The sequence below is a fragment of the Cricetulus griseus genome, chromosome 2 (assembly GCF_003668045.3).
Source record: "Cricetulus griseus strain 17A/GY chromosome 2, alternate assembly CriGri-PICRH-1.0, whole genome shotgun sequence".
NCBI lineage: Eukaryota > Metazoa > Chordata > Mammalia > Rodentia > Cricetidae > Cricetulus > Cricetulus griseus.
This window is the reverse complement of record NC_048595.1, coordinates 307,934,225-307,955,417: the sequence shown is the minus strand read 5'-3', so window position 1 is coordinate 307,955,417 and position 21,193 is coordinate 307,934,225. Positions and strand designations below refer to the sequence as shown.

Genomic DNA, 21,193 nt, shown 5'->3' with positions numbered 1-21,193 from the left:
ATCTTTCTTAATATGTTTAATACCTTATTTATATGAAACATGTTTTGGTTTTAAGAATTATTTCTGTGCTGTAATGACATACCCATCTTAAAGGAAAATCATCTCCGTGTTCAAAGTCTACTTTCGTCTACCATCCTTGCTCCACATTTCTGTTTATCTTAGTACTTATCTCAGAGCTGCTCTAGATTTTATATTAGATGCTAACTTCTCAATCCTTCATACATCCCGTCATGTTCCCTTAGATCGTTAAAGACAAAACGTATACTTTACCAGCCATATGCTCTGTGCACATAGTAGAAACTCAAATATTTGATGAATGAGTAAGTAATAAATAATATATTGAGGAATATCTGCTTCATTAATTGTAAAACATTCTACTAATTCTTAAGGACAGACACTCTGTTCTGTCCATATTTTAATAAACCTATGCACAATTATGATTTCCAAATGTATGAATGACATTTTAAAAAATGCCTAGCAAATTCCTATAATTCAATATTTGGAATGTTAAACTTACTTTTTAACAGAATGTCTATTTGTATTCAACTTCTAGGATCTCACAAAATGGTACTTTCATGATATATATATATATATATATATATATATATATATATATATATATATGGTCAACACGTTCCCTTGCTACCTCTACTACATCTGTTCTCATATTGTGGCAACAGCATCTTTATTATGTGAATGATTTCTGTTGTTTTTGGTAGGAAACACAAATTTGTTGGTGACTTTTCTTATCCCCTAGTTTTCAACATAAGATGCCTTTTGTGTGTGATAAGTTTAGTTTCTTATCTCCTAGATAAGACTTACATTTTTTTTTGATGTGACATTTTTCATTCGCACACGAATTCTCTTACATGAACTTTTTATAACTTCATGTATTTACACCAGTATTTCTATTTATTACCTATCTATACATATTTTGATCATCTCTTTGTCTGTTCTCTCCTAAACTAGATAGCAATTCCTGTACGTTTAATGTTAATCTTGATCATTACATAAATAACTCAATAAATATCCCTAGCCCATATCCATTGATGAATGAAGGTAAATTAAGACTTTTATTGATTGATTGGAATTCTGGGGTTGTAATATTGATCTTTCATGAAGTTAATATTCTGTGATCTTAACTACAGACCTAGTCATGAAGATTATAATTTTTCTTAAAATCTTTCGGTTTGTTTCCTTTGATTTCATTAATGTACTATGTGGCTTTGCTTGTACTGTTACTATTAATAATTTTTTGAATTTTTAAATTACTTGAATAACATATATAGAGTAGTGATACATAAATTAGATGTTTTCAGAGTTACTGATATTTCCATTGATAAAATCTAAACTCTTCACAATCAATGGAAATTTTCTTTATAGAAAGAGTATGTAAACACTCAATTTCATATCGATGTTTAGGAATATGTGCCAGATATTGACTGAGAAGAAATGTGGGCATAGCCACGCAGAGATCTGTACACAAATGACTTGGAAGAAATGTGGGCACAGCCACAGAATTCTGTCCACAAGTGACAAGGAAGAAATATGGCTATATTAAAGTCTGAAGCAAAATCATGATGGATTTTTCCTGAATATGCATTTAAATTATCCCTTGCTTATTGTGAAATCACTGGGGAATATAATTTTAAAATGTGACATGAAAATAAAGTTTTAGCTTTTTATACTGTAATTATGATAATTGTCCCTTTTTTCATTCATTTCCCCTCTCTAAATCCTGTCTTATATGCCTCCTTCTTCAAGTTCATGGCCTCTATTTCTCATATTTATTGTATGCATATATGTGTGTGTGTGTGTGTGTGTGTGTGTGTGTGTGTGTATTCCCAAATTAACCTGTTCAGTTTCTAAAATACTACTTGTATGTATGTTCTCAGCACTTATCATTTAGAAATGGACAGCCAGTTGCTATGCTCTTCCTACCTCTCCTGCTCCTAGCTTTTCTCCACGGTCCATAGTTCTTTGTGTAAGATTGAGGACTCAGAGGATTTTCATAAATTTTGTGCACAATATGAGTACTTTCATTTTGTTTTCTTATAGAATAAAAACTATATTTAAAGTATTAAATAATTGTAAAATGTATATCATTCTATAATGATGAGTAAATAATATATTAATGTGTAAGTAGAATACAATGATATAGTTCTATGGTTTTTAAGATATTACCTTAAAATACCTACTTTTCTATTTCACTTTTTGTATATAAAACCTCACCATTCTTTACATTTTCTGCTCTGTTGCTTCCTATTATGGAGAAACAATGACTACAAAACATCTCAGGTAGTTATGAATTGAAAACACATGAGGAGTGGTGTCAACAAGATCAGTCTTCAAATATTTGGTCCCTACACTTTAACAATAGGCTAAACACTAAAATAGGCAAGGTATTAAAAGCACTTCTAATTAGCCTTTTTACTTAGTAAATGTTCAATATTATGTTAATACATGCTAAATACAGGCTTGAGAAAGAGTTTGTAGAAATTAAAAGACAACACCTGTCTTGTATGAAAGTACCTAATCAGGAAATTACTATTTTCTCCTAAATTCTAACTCTTTTACGAAATAATTTTAAAGGGCTGGGGAAAATGTTTAGTGGGGTGGAATGCTGGCTGTGTAAGCATGAAGGTCTGAGTGTGGATCTCAAGCACCCACATATAAAACCAGATGTAGTGGCTTCGTGTGCCTGTAACTGCAGAAATGCATCAGATGGAGAAGACAGGATTGCCAAGGCTTGCTGCCAGCTCTTCTACCTGAACAACCACAGGCTCATATAATTCCTACTCTGACTCAAGATGATGACCTAGAAAGCAGTAGAAGAGGACAACAGAGTTTTCCTGTGGCCTCCACATCACATGCATGTCAATCACATTCACTTCCATCACATGTTTGTCATGCAAACACATATGTGTATATACACACACATACCCACATTATTTTAGATACACACACATGTAATCACACACATACACATACCCAAATTATTCTATAAAGAATCAATGCTACTTAACACACAAAAGGCATTTTAACCTGTTACATTTAAGTTTTATATTATGTTTTTTTCTTGTTTTGATATTACTGTCCCATACATAAAACGAGAAATGCTATAACATCTATGGTATGCTACATTGTAGGTGAAAATGTTTCAATTTTTCCAAGAACTGCTAAATACACCATACAGAAGGGTGAGGTTGTATGAAACATTTTATAACAAATACAGTAAATAATGTATTTAACTACTAAATATCTAATTATCATGAGGATTTTACTAACATAATAATGAAAATGTAATTACATAAGCATCCAGTTCCTAAAGTGTCACTGAACTCTCATATGAATTGTGATAGCTTTCTTAAGGCACCCTTCTTGCAAAATGATAGACACCAATTAAAATTATTTATCATATTTTTCTTTGAATCAGAATTTGAATTTTCAAAATATTGACAGAAACATTGTATGCTACTAATGAATTGTATGAATTTGATATCGGTGGAATTAAAATAATGAAACAAAATTTAGTTGTAAATTTCAACATTCCTGGTAGAAGTACTTGCAGGCATAATTTATTTTGGTAATATAGACTTCTGAATATGTGACTCATATTAAACTATAAAATTGTACTTTATATATGTGCAGATGAGTTCAAAATGATTCTACCAGCTTTATTTCTATGGAATAATATCAAACTCCATAAAATACTGCCGACTTAATAAAGACTAGCAAGAGAATTATCTTTGATAAGAATTAAACTGACAAAATATTTTAAAAATAATAGTTGTCATTTTTTCAGATTCAATCATTCTAGTGTAGTACAAAAATATAAGAATCATGTTAAAAATAAAGCACATTAAATTTCTTAAGTGGATTCTGGGCATGCTAAATTAACGATTTCATTTAATGATTATTTTTATTGTTCAGCTAATAGTTATGGGGCTCATGCAAAACACAGCCTCCTAGTCAGAAGCATCAGAAACAATGATAGGAGATATAAACTCATCACTGCCTAACATAAACTCATCGCTGGCTATAAACACTAATAATTTTCATTTTCCAAATTGTTTTCCAATAGCCACCAAAGTGTCCAATTTTCCAGAAATTTTCATGTCTGACATTTTATTCAACATGATTGTATTTCATACTTAAGTGCTAGACCATTTTGTAACTTGTTTTCCAACCTAATCATAGAGCTACTTTGACCCTGAGAATAAAATTGTACAGTTTATATATTGTGGTTTTTAAAATATTTCTGAATTCCTTGAGATTTTTTTTATTCTTAAAGAACAATTTTCATTTTCCCATTTTATATTTTCATGTTTTATACATTTTTATCAGTTCATGTAAGACATTATGCACATTTTCTTTGTTCTCATTTTCTTTTTTAATATTTATTTAAATTAAAATCTATCTTATTTTGCATACCAATGCCAGTTCCCTCTCCCTTCTTCCCCCTCTGCATCCCCTGCCCCTCATCCACTCCTCAAAGAGGGTGAGACTTCCCATGAGGAATCAACAAAGTCTATTATATCACTTGAGGCAGGACAAAGGCCCTCCCCCCTGTATGAAGACTGAGCAAGGTATTTCTCCATAGGGAGTGGGCTTCAAAATGCCAGCTCATGAACTAGGAAATAATGCTGGTTCTTATGCTAGGGGCCCCACAAACTCTGAACTGACAGCTGGGGAATGTGCCTAAAACTGAACTAGGTCTTCTGAATGTGGGTGACAGTAGGGAGGCTTGGGCAGTTTCTAGCGCAAATTCATTAAAAAGTCCTACCTATTATAGTAATGATTTTACCTAAGTCAGCATAAGAACTATTTCCTTACTTTGCATAAAGTATTTTTGTTAATATCAGATGAATATGGAATTGACTTTATTTAATTATTATTTGCAGTTTCTTTAATTATCCTGTTAATCACTGAACTGGGAACAATGATGTATTTAAGAATATATCAACACAAAATAATTAAAATATCAATTAAAGGCAATAAAATTAATAGTAATTCAGGCAAGTAAGCTCAATGCAATATTACAAAGTATCTTCAGCCCATAAGAGTCACATCTGTGAGTCATTCACTAAACAAACATTGAGACTATTGAAATGCTTAAATCTCACACTTACCAACCTCCACAACACTCGTACAGTTGGGATCTGTGAAGCCATCTGGACACTCACAGGAAAAGGAATCATCAGCCAATCCAGACAGACAGATGCCACCATTTTCACATGGATTGGGGTTGCAAATGTCACCTGGGGAACAGAGAGTCAGAGTTTTACTTTTTATGTTTGTCATAGCATTGGAACACCCAAGTTGACTTGGTCTACTGGCTTACTTCTCAAATTCTGGCTAGACTGGTTTCTCTAGTTAGTTCAATAAATGTCTTTACAACCATACATGTTTTCTTTTGTAACATTTTGGTTTGTCTTTCTAATGTGCTGGGATGTATTTCCTAATATGTAGAATCTGGAAATTGCATATGTACTCAAATTAGCATTGAGATGTTAATAGACTTGAAAGTACCACATGACTAAAGTATTAACTTTTGATGGCTCTTTGAAAACTTCCTCCACATGGATGCATTCAGGCCAATGTACTTCTTGAACTGACAGAAATATTAAAGATTCAGAGAGAAAGTGCAACCTTGAAGTAAGGTGCACTACTGTGGCTTTATCTCTGGTGTTGAGTGACAGATGGAAATTTGTCCTTTAAAAAATGGATTTAGTAGCCTAAAAAAGTGGCCACCATTGTTGAATAGAGAATGGTGATTGGTGAAGTTGTCACCTGTAATAACTTGTAAGACAGAAAGCATATGTAACGACATTTTGGATAGGAGTAATAAGGTTTCCACACAGACTGTTAAGTTGTCAGTTGACTCTGAGCATGATAAGCTACTATAGGAAAGAGACAAGTCAAGCACAGAAACCTTCTTATGAAATTACAAAGAAATATAGAGGGACCAGGATTTGACTAGAAAATGAAACTATTGCTCAACTTTAACATCTCACACTAATGCCTGTCAAATTTAAAACACTGACAGAAAGATATGACCCATCATAAATATAAAGTCATGCATGTGCCTTTACTTTCATGAAAATGTTTCAGGGAACATATTTGGGGCATAAATGGCACACTTAGGAAACAGAAGAGCATCAAGAAATCCTGATAGGTGTCCCTGAGTGAACTGGCATACCCAAAGCAGCACTACAAATTCAATGAGGAAGGGATGATAGATAGTCTTGAGGTAAAACTCTGGGGGGAAGAGTATGGATTAATATTCAAAGAGGACTTGAGTTAGATTCATTTGACCATTTTAAATGGGACTTTATAAGTTATGATGCCACTTGCAATGGGAAAAAGAATGAGGAAGAGAAGAAAGAAGGAAATGGGGAGGAGAAATAATCAAAGAGGAGGGAGACAATGGGGAGGAGGAAAAATTAAAAGAATCTTTAGCATCATCTAGAGACAGTTTTAACCTATTTTATTACATCACTAATATAAATGTATGTGAAGGAAGATGCTCCTAGTGTGAACACAGCTTCCCAAATGAAAAGTGATAAATTACACTGTCATCTCCCAATTCCAAAGAGTATTTAGGATGAATAGTCACCAAAACAATTTTGCAGTGTCCATCATAACTTCGTTTGTTTTCGACACCATTCCAAACATGAGTTGACCTTCCCCAGGCAGCGTAAGTTGTTGCAGTAATATCCATAAGGGCAAGGCAAGCTGAAAAGTCTTATATAGTTTTATTTGAACTGACCAAAAAGCAGTGTCTTGGAAGAGTTTTAGCAAGAGAGATATTCTAGAGGCTTGCATTTATATTCATTCAAATATCAAGAAAATCTCATTCTGACCTGCTTCTTTCTGGAGATTAAGCCCCTATGCAGTACACATACACACTGACCTTCTTTCTTAGAACACAGTATGAAATATAAGTACTGATATTAATGGACAAATAGAATTAGAAGTATGTAAAGTTGCCAGTTCTTTTCTTTGGATTATCCAGTAATTTGGACCCCAGCTGTTACTTAGCTGATCTTTCTTTTTGTTGTTGATTCTCCCAGTGATTTTTTTTCTCTTTTGCTTACACCTTGTCTTAGTCAGGGTTACTACTGATGTGATAAAATGTCATGAATAAAGTAACTTGGGGACAAAAGAATTTATTTCACATATGCTTCCAAATCATTGTTCATCATCAAAGAATGTCAGGGCAGGAACCTGGAGGCAGGAGCTGATGCAGAGGCCATGGAGGGGTGCTCATCATTGGCTTGCTCATCCTGCCTTCCTATAAAAACCAGGACCACCATCTCAGGGATAGTACCACCCACATTGGGATGTGTATTTTCATATCAATCACTAATTAGGAAAATGTCCCACAACCTTGAACACAGCTGCATCTTATGGTGTCATTTTCTCAATTGAGACTCCACTCTCTTTGATGACTCCTGCTTGTGCCTAGTTAACATAAAACTATCCAGTAATAAAAGCATGAAAACATTTTCAGGTGACATACAATTACATGCATTTAATGAATATAACATGATGGAATAACAACTTAATTAGAATGATGGTTGCACACCGAGGTATTTAGCAAATCTTACATGTGCTATATTAGCATTTTTGTAAATATAATATATTTTAATTTATGTTTTGTGTGTTTCACCTCTTTCTGTTTTTCACATGATCTGAATCTAGCCTATGAACTTGAAAATGTCAGACAAGTGCTCTACTGCTTAGCTACATTCTCAGACATAAGATTACAACATATTGTTAATTTTTCTGTACTTTGTATCATATCCACAATATTAATATTTGCACAACAGCATTTAAAAGAATAGAAATGACAAAAATACTATAACATCCAATGATCCAAAATGGCATTGTAATAAAATAGATGTGGGTTTTGGAGTATAGCAAGAAATGTATGTTGGATTTTAGAGTTCATAAATGTGAGATTAAGTAGTTAATTTTAAGTAAAAGTGTGATGCGTTAGGTTTTAAAGGCAGTATTTTTTTTTCTGAACAGTTTTTCTGAACAGGAACATTTCAAATAAATATGTCTGATAATAAGGTGGGTATTGAATTGGAGGGTTTTCCCTACACCATGAATTGTTAAAGGTCATTGAGTCATTAAGGGGAGAGATAGCACATGAGGAGGCAGATGAGAGATCCTTCAGCTCATAAGTAAATATGTCAAAAGATAACAAAAGATGCTTTTGAAAAAATTCAAGAAATGTTAGGACCTAAAATTTAGGTCCTAGTCAGTATAAATGTCACATTGTTCACAAGTGAAATTCAGTATGTCATTGTCTACCAGATATTAAAGAAGGTCCTCTGGTATTAGGTGGCTAATTTTAGGTGAAATTAAAATTGTGGCCTTACCCAAATCAGACAACAGAAAATAAGCAAAAAAATGTCATGAGGAGCTATTAGGGGGTCCTACTGTAAATCTGTTTTTGCCATACCCAATAGCATTCTCAATGTAGTTATGTTGTCCAAGACAAAGATAAGAAAAGAAAGTCAATAGTGTAACAACATTAGCCTTTTGAGGTGAGCCTCTATGGTAGAGCACTTGTTTAGCATTCAGAAGGGCCTGCAATCAGCACCACAAACTAGGAAAGAAAACCACATACAAATGTTTACTAAGAAATATTGACTGCATACTGGCAGTTCTATGACCACAGTGCTCATTTCTTTATAGTTTCCTAAGTAATCATTTTGCCTGCAATTACAAAATACAATTAGAGGTAAAGCATGTGAAAGGCGGGATGATAAAAAATCAAAGCAAACATAAAAAGCCTTCATCTTAAAATGCATGTTTTACACCTGTGCAAGAACTAGAAGGCAGAGAAAGGAATAGCCAGAAAAATCCACAGTTTAATGCAAGCTCAGTGAAGTTTCTGTAAAATAGTAGGGAGCTCCAGGACAAAACCTACTCTGAGATAATCCCTCTGCGACAAGGACAACCAAACACTGGTGCTTTCTTTATGAATAGTATTGGCTTTATGCGAATGATAAAGTCCAAGGGGAATCCCACAGATTCTGCAGAAGGGGTTGTAAGCCCTGTGAACTATATATATGTAAAAGCATGTTGTCCCATGAAATTTATTGTGCACAATAACATTCATTCTCAAATTTACCTGGCTTTACTATTAGTCACCAAAGCCATACCTTACCCTGCTATTTTCTACATGTAGCTGTTATCAAGATGATGGTGTAGGTGTGGATGATACTTTTAAGAGAAAATCAGTGTCCTGGATAAATTTCATGTCTAATTGACATATTTGTCAAAATTACTGATTCTCTAAAATTCTAATTAACTTAAAGAAATGTGTTCTTGAAGGATAGGAAAAAATAGTTAAAGCTTAATACATTCTTGGAGTTCCAATAAATGATTTTTTCCTATTTAGTCATTACCTTGGTTGATAGGTCTTATAGCTATGTTGATAATCAGCACGAGAAGGCACCCCAATAAAGAAAAAACAAAATGATACAGTTACATAGCCTTTTATCTCAACTGTCAGCAGGTCCTCCACTAAGGGTCTGTGTACTGCAATCTGTGCAGTTGTAATACCTTGATGTTTCTTGGCTGGCTAGCCTCACCTGCTTTAGATTAGGACAGATGTGTTTAATTTTATTCTAACTATGTTTTGTCATTCCATCTGCAGTTTATGGCAGACTAGGGCAAATTAAGCTGATGCTGCTTTGCCTTTTGACAATAGAATGAAGCAATTATTTTTCCCAGGGGCAAGAAATCTTTGCAGGCTCAATTTAACTTTGCCCAAACTTTCCATCCACTCAAGAGTTCTGAAAGGACTGTAACAGTCAGCTTCAGATGTAGCTTCATTTTCATCACTGACCCCTACTTGTCGCCAGTTACTTCATGTTGAAAATGATACACAATATTTCATTTTGTCTCATTATCCATTCACAAGCCATGATCCTTGAGCCTTTGGAATAACATTTGTAGGTACCTTAACTGTCACCTCTTACTGTGGAAAACAGTGGAAAAGAAGCAAGTAATGACAAACAAAGAAACAAAAAGTTTGTACATTTTAATGTCTTTTTCTATGACATCAGTATACATATATGATTCTTCTTATTCATATAAAGAAAAATATTCTATCATGATAATATTGTGGAATTGGTAAACAAGATGGATAATTTATTTAATTGTCATTTAAGTTTTCAAATAGTTTATATGATGCATTTTATTGATATGCTTGTGTCTGCCTTCAGTTTGCATATCAGAGGATCACAGACTCATCCATCATATATTCATTTGCCAGAAACCACATTGAGATGTCAGAGTGCAGCTAAGATGAAACACATAATGCTCCTGCACCCTTAGAGCTTATATTATAAAAGAAATGAATAATGAAAGCCTTACAAATAAGAAAACAATGTGTTGCTCACTGTAAAACAAAGCCAGGAGAAAAATCTCCCTGAAATGGAATGCTGCAAAGAGAATTGATTATTCAGCACTGAGAGTCAAGTAAGGTCTTTATTTCAGCTAAACACTGAAGGATGAACAGAAGGAAGCAATGTCAAAAGGCAAGAAAGGCCATTTTTTAGAGAGAACAAGTGACTAGCTCTCCTGATAGGCACAGGAGTGATGAAGGCAAGTTATTAAAAAAAATCAGTGTATATACTACACAGTAATGAATTGTCATTAATTATTTGTTCTACAAACAATTTTTGTAGAAACATGAATTATTTTAAAGCCCATATTTAATTCTCCATGTGCAGCACAGTAAAGTATAATGCCTGTGGTTTATATATCCTAAGCATCTGAAAACATACTTCTTATTTACATGATGATGTTTTCATATATTTATGTATTGATCTTGTTTCATTAATGTATTTATGCAGCATTAGTAATATATTTATGCATTTGCAGAACAATATAAATAAAGTAGGGATATATTTAAGTGAATATTGGAACCTGTTTTCTCTATCACAGATGTGTTAGTAAACACAGTACTAAATCTTTAATGTTTCTTCTGACCTCTCTCCATCTCTGCAAACATATGAGTATATAGATATAAAACTAAAAATAAGAAACTAATATGTTACCCAAGAATTTTACTTTATGAACATAGCTTACTACCTAATCACTTCATTGTCTCAGTATGGTAATTGTGCAGTATGTTGCAACTCATATTTAAATGTGGGAAAGCAAAACAAATTCAAGGAAACACTTGAATTCACATTCCACAACCAAGGCAATGTGGACCTGTACATTACTATGCCATCTTCAATTTTTCATCCCCCATTGAACTTGGCAGGTATAATGCTACTTCATTAAAGAACTGAAAGAAAGCAAAATCTTTGTTTTCAATTGAATAAGTCGTTATTTTGAAACAACTATAAATTGAGTACATACAATAATTAGCCAAATCTAACATACAAATGAGCAATAACTCTAGTTAAAAATGAAATAAAGCTCATGAGAATTTGTATAGCCAAACTAGCAAAACTTACAAGTTAGCACTTTCATGATTCATTCTATATGAAACCATGGAACAAATGATGTCTATTTTTAAATTGTCAATAGACTTTTTAAAGTTATTTCCCTTGGTACAGCATTTGTATTATGCATTCTAATTAGTTTAATGTATACAATTCTATTTTAAAATCTGTCTCACATTCTATAGATTATGAGTGGTCATTGTATATTTCAAAGTTTTTAAAAAGCCACGATTCTCACTCCAACAAGGAGGGATGAATAAAATAATGTCATGTTTAAAGAATTCACATATAGCTGGGCATTGGTGGTGCATGCCTTTAATCCCAGCACTTGGGAGGCAGAGGCAGGCGGATCTCTGTGAGTTCGGGGCCAGCGTGGTCTCCACAACGAGTGCCAGGATAGGCTCCAAAACCTCTGAGAAACCCTGTCTCAACCCTGCCCCCAAAAAGAATTCACATATAATCCTCCAGAATATTGTAGATCGAGTGTGTGTGTGTGTGTGTGTGTGTGTGTGTGTGTGTGTGTGTGAGTGTGTGTGTGTGTGTGTTTTAAAATATAGTTACCCTATACCAAGGTAGCAACTACAATGACCCTACTAAATGCCAGAGGTCAAAAAATAAAATAGCTCAGTTTCAATAATAGGTTGCTTCTTTTAGAGTTTTTGGACAGTGAAATCTCCAAGCATTACAAACTATTGCCAATGCTATTGGTTGCTTTCCAAAACCACTAGGTAAGATAATATAACTGAAGATACAACATAATTGCACTATTAAACATAGAGACGTCATGCAGGCAGGCATTGACCTGGAAGCTTCATTTCTATTACCTAGTTTTCATAGTTGATGAAAATATTATTTGTGTGACCAGAGGAAAAAAATTACAATTTCTCTTATTCAGATGCAAACACTGCAAGCTACAAAAACCACTGGCAATATGCCCATATGAAGAACAGTAAAATGAATGTCATCAGAGTAAGCAACTATTTTCTGATTGGATTTAAATGTCCTCTATACGAGGAAACTCTTACCTGGTACCATTGTTTGATCAAGATATTATGGCTAAACAGGTCATAAGCCCCAAGAGGAAACCTACTCCTGTTTTTCTGCTAAATGGACATAGTGTTAAACTGATTCATAATGGCTTAAAATATCTGATATATATATATGTATAAATATATACATATATATATATATATTTCAATGTATCTTTTGTTCCTCATCATAGAAACATCTATTTGTAATAGATGGTGGTTAACAGAAGACAGAAGATCCACAATCTGTCAAGGTGCAAAAAGTAAGTGACCACAGAATTGTCAGCCCACAATAAGACATTTCTATCACCCTTTATCCTCACAAAGATTAAGGTTCATTGCAGAAAAGGGCAGCAGAGAGTTCAAGAGTCAGAGGTGGTGAATGACTGTAAGAAACTACTATCATTTGGGCACTGTAGTGCAGCTACACTATCAACTCACAACAGCTTGAGAGAATGAATAAGACCTAAACAAGTTCAATCCAAACAGAATTCCACTATGGAGAGAGAGGTTGCAGGAGTTCCACCTCTAGCTGTGCAGTTACTGGCATTTGGAAGCATCTGGGGAAGGAAGAATCAGTTTTCTTTATGAATGTACTCCCTCGCTGGGCTTTGGTGGCACATGCCTTTTATACCAGCTATCAGGAGGTAGAGGCAGCAGATTTCTGTGAGTTCGAGGCCCACCTGGTCTACAAAATGAGCTCCAGAATAACCAGAGCTAATTAGTGAAATCTTGTATTTAAAAACCATAAAAAAGAAATGCATCCTCTGGTAAGCTGACCACACTCCAGTGAAGAGTTACACATACATGAATAAATAAGCAGTAGGAATTGGACTTTATAGGTTAAAAAAAAAAACAGAAAACATATTTTGGTAAGTAGAAAAGAGGAAGCGGATCTGGGAGGAGTTGGGGGAGGAGTAAATTTAGTCAAAACACACTGTGCAAATTTCTCAAAGATCCAATAAAAAGCAAACCTTTTAAAAAAAATAGTGTGATCCGATTCTATTATTTGGTGTTTTAAAATAATTTTATAGGAATCTCTAGATTGCTCAGCTTCTCAGAGTACCCATCAGCAAGACCAAACCTGTGCTCCCTCTACAGAACCCACATGGTGAAAGGAGAGCACCCCCCAAAATGTTCTCTGACCTCCTGGTGTCCATTACAGTACATGAAAATATGTACAATGCACATCAGTACACATAGACAGATACACACAAAACAGGGAAACATGTAATTAAAAATAATGTCTCCATAATATTAGATACCAAAAGTATTTTAAATAGAAAAAAATATTTTCAAAATAGAAAGAAATACTAGGGATATGTAGGAATAATAGTATATGACATTTTACTGAGGAACAATGAACAACATTGTCATGAAAGACCATCTGGTTCTGTACCTCAGTGATATAACTGTCCAAAATCAGTCACAGAAAACACTGGAAGTTCCTATCAGATATATGGCCCAAGGAACTCTTAGACACAGATGCACTTAAAAGATAATGAAGCTAATGTAAAACACCATGCTTGAATGCAATCTGAGGCTTGTACCTCTTAGGACACAGTTTCCTCTTCAAATTGTTTTCAAATAATAATCGCATAGAAGACTGAAATTACCCAGAAGTTAATCAAGATTTGTTGATTGTTAACTACTTAAAATTGTATCTGATATATGAATTTTCAATCAAAGCTTCCTACATAAGTAGCAAAAAATATGTTATGGTTTCCAACAAAGAGAATCCTGGACATATTTTGTGTTTTAGAGAACTCTAGAGAGTCCCTTAAAATAACAGAAGCTAGTATATTTAGAACTGAATGGTACATTAAAGATGATATAACCCAGTGGTTCTCAGACTTTGTTATGTATTGGAATCACAGGGGAATTTCTCAAATGCCTGAATATCAGTCCAATTAAGTCAGCATTGCTAGCAATGGGGTCCAACCTTCAATACTTCCAAAGTTCATGCACGTGCTACAGTGCACTGAAAAAGACAAAGGAAAAGCAGAAATTAATAGAAAAATAAAAGGAAAGGAAGAATAAAAACAAAAGACTGAAATAACAGAAGTTAGGGAGGATAATGGAAAAAGCTTTTTTATTAGTGTCCTATGAGTTAGGAAATAAAACTTTTCCAGTAAGTTATATCTGCCAAATAAGGACATGTGCAATACAATGAATATAGAATAAATATAATTTAATATCAACATATATTAAATTTGTATAAATGATGAAGAGATTCTAACAGCAGCCAGATAATCTTTATCTGACGATAAATTATATTTAAAAAGTATTTTGTTTCTATTTCTAACTATGAATGGGTATTCATGCAGTTATTCAATTGATAATTAATGTGACAGTGACTTGTGCCTCCAAAAGTTACATATTTGGAGATCCACTATAGCAAATCATCTGTTCTCACAGTCTAAAAGTAGATACAAAGTAAGAAAAGAGGTGGTTATCTGTAATACTTAGGGCAAGAAAGCATAAGAAAGGACCCAAACTCAGACGTAGAAACTTGGAAACCTTTATATAGAGTAAATGACTTCTAGCTAGAAATCAGAGTGGCCAACAGGATTACACATGCCAGGCTCGGTAGCCAATGATTCATAAATACTGACCAGATTTATAGATTTTTCTGGCTCTCAATGACCAACTTAAAGGCAGATTGAACAAATTGGTGGTCATGGATGCCATCCTAATGATTAAAATGGGAGTGTTGGCTGCAGTGGCAAAGGCTTGTAACTCTAGAACTTGAGAGTCCAAGAAGACCGTTCCTCTCAATAAGTAAATTCATAAGTAAATAAATTAATTAGTAAACCATCTAAATATAGTCATAAATGAACAAGAAAACAGGTTAAATGGCATGCTTCCTTGAGACTAATAGGTCCTTGCGTGGTTGATGAGTACTTAGTATTTGGTTGTTTGAGATAGCCCAATATATGGGATAGGATGTGCTTCAATCTGCAATCCTTAGTCTCAAGCCTTTCAGGCTCTGAGAATACAGACACAAGTTATTGCTAAGAAACTCAAGGAGTCTTACAAATGCTTTGCTGCACAGTTTCTGTTACATGCTATTTTGACTACAAACATCAGGCCGGCCAGACTCACTATCCTACTTTGTCTTCAGGAGTCCTTTGTTCTTCTATATCTCTGTTTGCTTGTTTGAAAAGGTATCTCTGCTAAAACTCAGATGACATAATCTATGTCATAAGTTTGAGCAAAGTTCTTGTCAATAAAATGTCTTCAAAAAAAGCTATTCAAATCATTGGAACTCAGAGGGAGTTGGGTTGAAACTGATTATATATACCAGAAACCTGGTAGAATATTGGTGCTGACAAGAAACACCTAGTAGCAGAGACAAGTTTACAGAAAATAATAGCAAAAGAAAAATCAGAGAAGTAGGAAGTGAGAAAAAAATACCAAAAAGGCTTTCAGAGAACAGGCAGAGGTACTGCTTTACTTGAGGAATGAGACAATGTGAAGAGAAGTTTGGGCTGGATGTCCATATGCTTGTAGATGCTGTGACACAAATTGAAAGAATTCCCATCTGCTGTTTTCATGAGGTGGGCTGCTAAAAATGTAATGGATCTGAAGTTTGAGAGAAGGGAAAGTTAATATTTACCTGCAGCAATTACAGAACAGTTTCCTGGAAAAACAGAAAAAATGAGCAAGAAGAAGGAAGAATTTTCCTGAATTGATGAACAAGAACTACTTAAAACATGGATCTGCCACATATGTGGATGGAGATGAGCAGCTGGAGTGCTCATACATTACAATGAGGCCGAGGCTTGTGCATTCCCCACACAGGTGAGGCAAAGATCATGGAACTCGGGGTTATCATCAGACTGAGGCAGATTTGTTTAAAAAAATACTATTAAATGGTATAGTTTTAAATTGTATATCCAATAATTACATAAACATCACAAGCTACTGAATTTTTCTCTCAGAAAATGTTTCAGTTCTTCCAAAGACCAGTGACGACAATTCAGATGTTAGACTGGTAGATTTTGGCTACTCCACATAAATAATGCAGCACACCATGACCGTAGGGCTCAGCCCATGGATCCCTCCATGCACACAAACCAGTACTGATTTTCTGAAAACAGGAACTCTGAAACAGATAAAATCTAGTGTCATGTCCAACACTTGCTTCACTATTCCTTCTTATTCAAACATCAGATCATGAATTCTATGTTTCCTACCTGAATCTGCCTAGCCAAAATATAAAAGTAATCCCTAAGGAAAAACAGTTCTTACCCCTGCATGTTGGGCTGATCAGTTATCAAGCACAATAAATCCAAAAGAGGAATGGGACATTTTGTTCAGCACTCCATGACTTGCTTTATTAATTTTCAGGCAGAAAGAATATGTGACAGGAAAATTACCAAAGCAGAAATTACACAGTCTTATCTTGTTTTATTTAGAATCTTGCTTCAAATTTCATAATTATAAGGCAGCATTAGGGTGACTTAATATCAATTACAGAAAATCAAAGCTGAAGGAATACCTTGTAGTGTTTCAAGTATGTCTCCAGCCAATTATTGCTAAGATGTTTAAAACGCCAGTTTTAAGTTGCATAACAATGTAAGCTGCAGCCTCAAACCTGAGAGTAAGCACTCATCTACCCATCAAGTAGAACAGCACACACTCTGCAAAAATGAAAACTGGTCCTCTTCCAATAATATACTAGCCAAGAGGCATCTAGTCAATTTGTATACTGAAAAGCATAATGAAAAGTCATATACAGAATTTGGTTATTTTTTTTAAGTAAGGAATGAGTTCATATTCAACTTTACCACAGTATGTTTATATGAAGACACTTTATAAAATAGATGAATCATATTCTAATCTGATATGACCTAAAACCTCAGACTTCAATCTCTCCAGTGATGGTCATTTAGCCTAGGGAGCAAGAAATTAAAGGCAGCTCTCTGTGGTTGTGCCTATTGCTAAGTTAGGGGACAAAAGATCTCGATAAAACTTCTAACTAGCATGGGCTCTGTTATTCTAAATGAACAGTCATCTGTTTAATATAAGGGAGTCCCTAAGGTGGAGAGATACCTGAGCAATTAATTCATCAGAAGGCAGAATCTGCTGAGTTCTACCATCTCCTTGGCAGCAATGGGCATCCAGGTATTGCTGCTAACACCCAAATTTGCATCTTTATAGGGAACATCCTTATTGTAAGGAGGGAAGCAGAGAAATTTCTTCGGGAGTGCCCAATGTCTTAATGGAAGTCCATTTAGAATATTAGTGCTTTTACCCTAAGTATATCTAAGAGAGGCTGAGGAAGCGGGAGTTTGGACTCTTTGGCCTTCCAAATGGCAATGTGATTTGCTGAAAGGAAGCCATTAGGCACAGAAATAGACAGCTCCAAAGACTGAATGCATCCAAAAGCTCAAGTCTTCCCTCATCTCTGTAGCCCCATGCCAGTGATTATAGGTTGCTGAACTCAGCACCTCCCTGCCTCACATCTGTGATATTGAAAATCTCTCAGCCTGTCCTGACAAGAGGGCGAGTTTTGTGCAAGTGGCAGCCAAGACTCCTAACTTCTGAAGTTGGTGAGGCTCTGTCCTCATTTGTCTTATTATAGTCTCAGTGCTGGAATCACTTTGAAGAAATTTTGTCGGCAACTCCCCTAAAAGGAGTCGTTAATTCAGATTAAATTCATCTGAGGTATGGGAATTAAAATTTCCAAACCCCGAGGAAATCTTCCATATCAACTTCTGTTTATATTTCTTGCAACAATAATGCCTTAGCATATTACCAGTGGTAAGGGGAAAGAGTCCTATCACTTCTTATGATGAAGTACTTCTGCTTAACTACCCCTTCCTCCTAGTTGTCATGCAGTGATTCAAAAGGGTCCTTGGCTTAAGCTCAGAAACCCCTTTCCAATAATGTTTTTCCTTTTTCTTCAATCAACTTTAATTTTCTATCTAAATATATTACTTAATATGCTTATAGGCATATGTTTTTGGATACAAGGAACCCCCTCATTTCCCATCCAACATTTCTTATATCACCCCGTTTCCTTTATACATTTAACATTTTATTTCTTCTAGTGTGTGCAAAGATAGAATTCTTAAAAATTGTTTCTTCAATTTAGAGAATTATAATAGCATCATTCTCCCTTCTGTTTACTCTCTCCCATCCATTCTATGACCCCCTTTTGCTTTTATTTTTCAAATTTGTGGCCTCTTTTTCATCACTTGTTAATCCATATATGTATATAGATATATATTCCTAAATAATATAAATACAATATTTGCTCAATCTTCCTAATATTATCTGTCCTAAAATAATTCTACCCTTTTATTCAAACTATTTATTAGAACATTACATTATTTCCTCAGAATTGTAGTTAATGGTTTCTGTCTTAATTGCATACCAAATATTTTTCTACTTCATGCTTACTATGACCACACAGAGTCCTTAAATCTTATTAACCCCTATGAGAAACTTTGATGATATTAAGAAGACCAAATTTCCATATGGGAAAACTGATATTTTTAAAGTTGTGGAATTTACCCAGGGGTTCATGCCTAGGCAGTTTTGTTTGAGAAATAGGAAACCATGAGCATATACAATTTTTCTTGACAACACTCCCCATTTTCCTCCACCTTCGTCTTCGATTCTTCCAGAGCTCAACTTTTTGCTCTTATTCAAAGAATGGCAGTGATGATACAAACATTTGCGTGAACACAGTGCACTATCAATGTAGAAACAGAGGCGCCAGGAACTAATAGGCGCATGCTTCAGTAATAATTTACTAGAAGAGATTATTGTCTTTTGTAATGGTCCTAATTTGTATTACCAAGAGTAGATGTATAGCAGGGAATAGTTAAAATAGAACCAGAAAAAGTAATGAATACCTTATGTATCATATTGTTTTTCTAGGTGCAAATGATGTTAAACAACAGTTAATTCTGTATTCTCTCTGAGAAAAAGCTACTCCTTCCTGAATGCAAGTGATGGTTACAAAAAAATGGTATTGTAGCTAGCATACACATTCCAGCAGAATGATTAATCTTTAAAAATGTAAGAGCATTATAACTTAAAATAATAGAATGATAATTTCTACACAGACATGAATATCACCTCATTGATGTGACCTACTTCCGTCAGCCAAAGTTTCTTTAACATTGGTATTGATTTGAACTATTCCACCTAGGTTTTCAGTAACTGTAAAATGACGTCTGTTTTACCAAGACTCTGTAATGTTCTGAAGGCTTTTATTTTTAAACAATAATTTAGAAAATTGTCTGTGTTCACAATATTTGAATCCTACCAAAATAACTCGAGTACCTACAGTATTAATCACTATTTTTATACGTTTCATTTTTAAATTAAACACTTTTTGATTCTAGAAATAGGGTATATTTATTTTGAAACTTTCAGGAAATAAAAAAGCAGAAATCACCTCTTCCTTACAATTCACTTCCTTACCTATAATCATAACTAATTTGAATTACATACAATATACTTTTCATGGCTTAATTGCAATGTATAAAATAATTTACTTGACTGTAAAAGAAGACACCCTTTCTTAAAATGCTAAAGGAACTTATTAGACACTTCTCAAAAGTTAAATCTCTCTCCCCTAGTTTTCATTCCCTAAACATAAAAACAATTACTTCATCTAATTCTTAGGAATATTTTATAAAATTTTCTATATAATTAAATTTATGTCTACTTAACATAACTGGACAGAAATAACAATGTTCCATCCCTCACTTTTGGGATGTTTAGCAAATATATATAGCACCCAACAATGTGAGTATACTATGGCTTCATATACAGTTCCAACCTCTACACTTTTAACATGCTCCAGCTTCTCTGTTGCAATCTTATTAGATGATGACACATGAATACCTTTGTAAATTTTATTTGGAATAGAGGCATAACCAGAGAAACAAGTCATAGTTTTTAAATAATTCCATGCATACTACCTATATTATCTTTTAAAAATGGTTTTCAATTTGGAATACTAATACTGTGTTATATTTTATATCTGCAAGTATTGTTTTGGGATTGCATTTGAATAAATTTTCATTGGTGTTAGCAACGTGTAACTATGATTATTCTGTTCTATAATAGGGATAGTTTACAAGATTGGTTCTATTAAGATCAAATTTGAGTTCTTTTCACCGGGGAAAAAATTGCAAAGGATGATTTGATTTATTGCATTACTAATCCAAAAATAGACACGAATTTGGGAGTCTTAATTCCTTTATGTTTTCTGAATGTGAGTTCCAATGTTAATGTGATGTTTTCTGGCAACTTTTCCAGACTAGGGTTAGGAAATTCAAGGGATATATCAGAAGTTACTACTGACTTCCTATTATCATGAACCCACCTTCCTCCTTTAGCTGGGGATAAATTTCACTGGAGATGTTTAGCACGTACAATCATAAGGATAATTCATAAAATGTGTCTCCATATTTTTATTTTCCTAAATGGAAAAGCAGTAGATACAGTGTGATCTCTCTGAAGTTGAAAAAAAGACAGGAAACTGAAAGGTTATGTGTAAAGAAATCTGCAATCCTTAAATCTTCATTGGGAGTTCATAAGAATATTAACTGTTTTCCATTGTGTTTATTTTACAGTAGTTGGTGGTGTTACATACATTTGTTATCTGAAAAAAGAGAAAAAGTAATTAAAAGACTAACAACATTTAATAATCTA

At 34.1% G+C, this 21,193-nt stretch overlaps 1 protein-coding gene across 2 annotated transcripts in view; it reads right to left on the bottom strand.

Annotated features, from left to right (window-relative positions):
- The window catches only part of Edil3 (EGF like repeats and discoidin domains 3), a 449,920-nt gene that overhangs the window by 314,283 nt on the left and 114,444 nt on the right, over window positions 1-21,193 (bottom strand). For both annotated transcript variants that reach the window (XM_027401777.2, XM_027401778.2), the window contains exon 2: window positions 5,133-5,261. In XM_027401777.2, coding sequence (XP_027257578.2) covers window positions 5,133-5,261 — 129 coding nt within the window. The remainder of the gene's footprint in view (window positions 1-5,132; window positions 5,262-21,193) is intronic.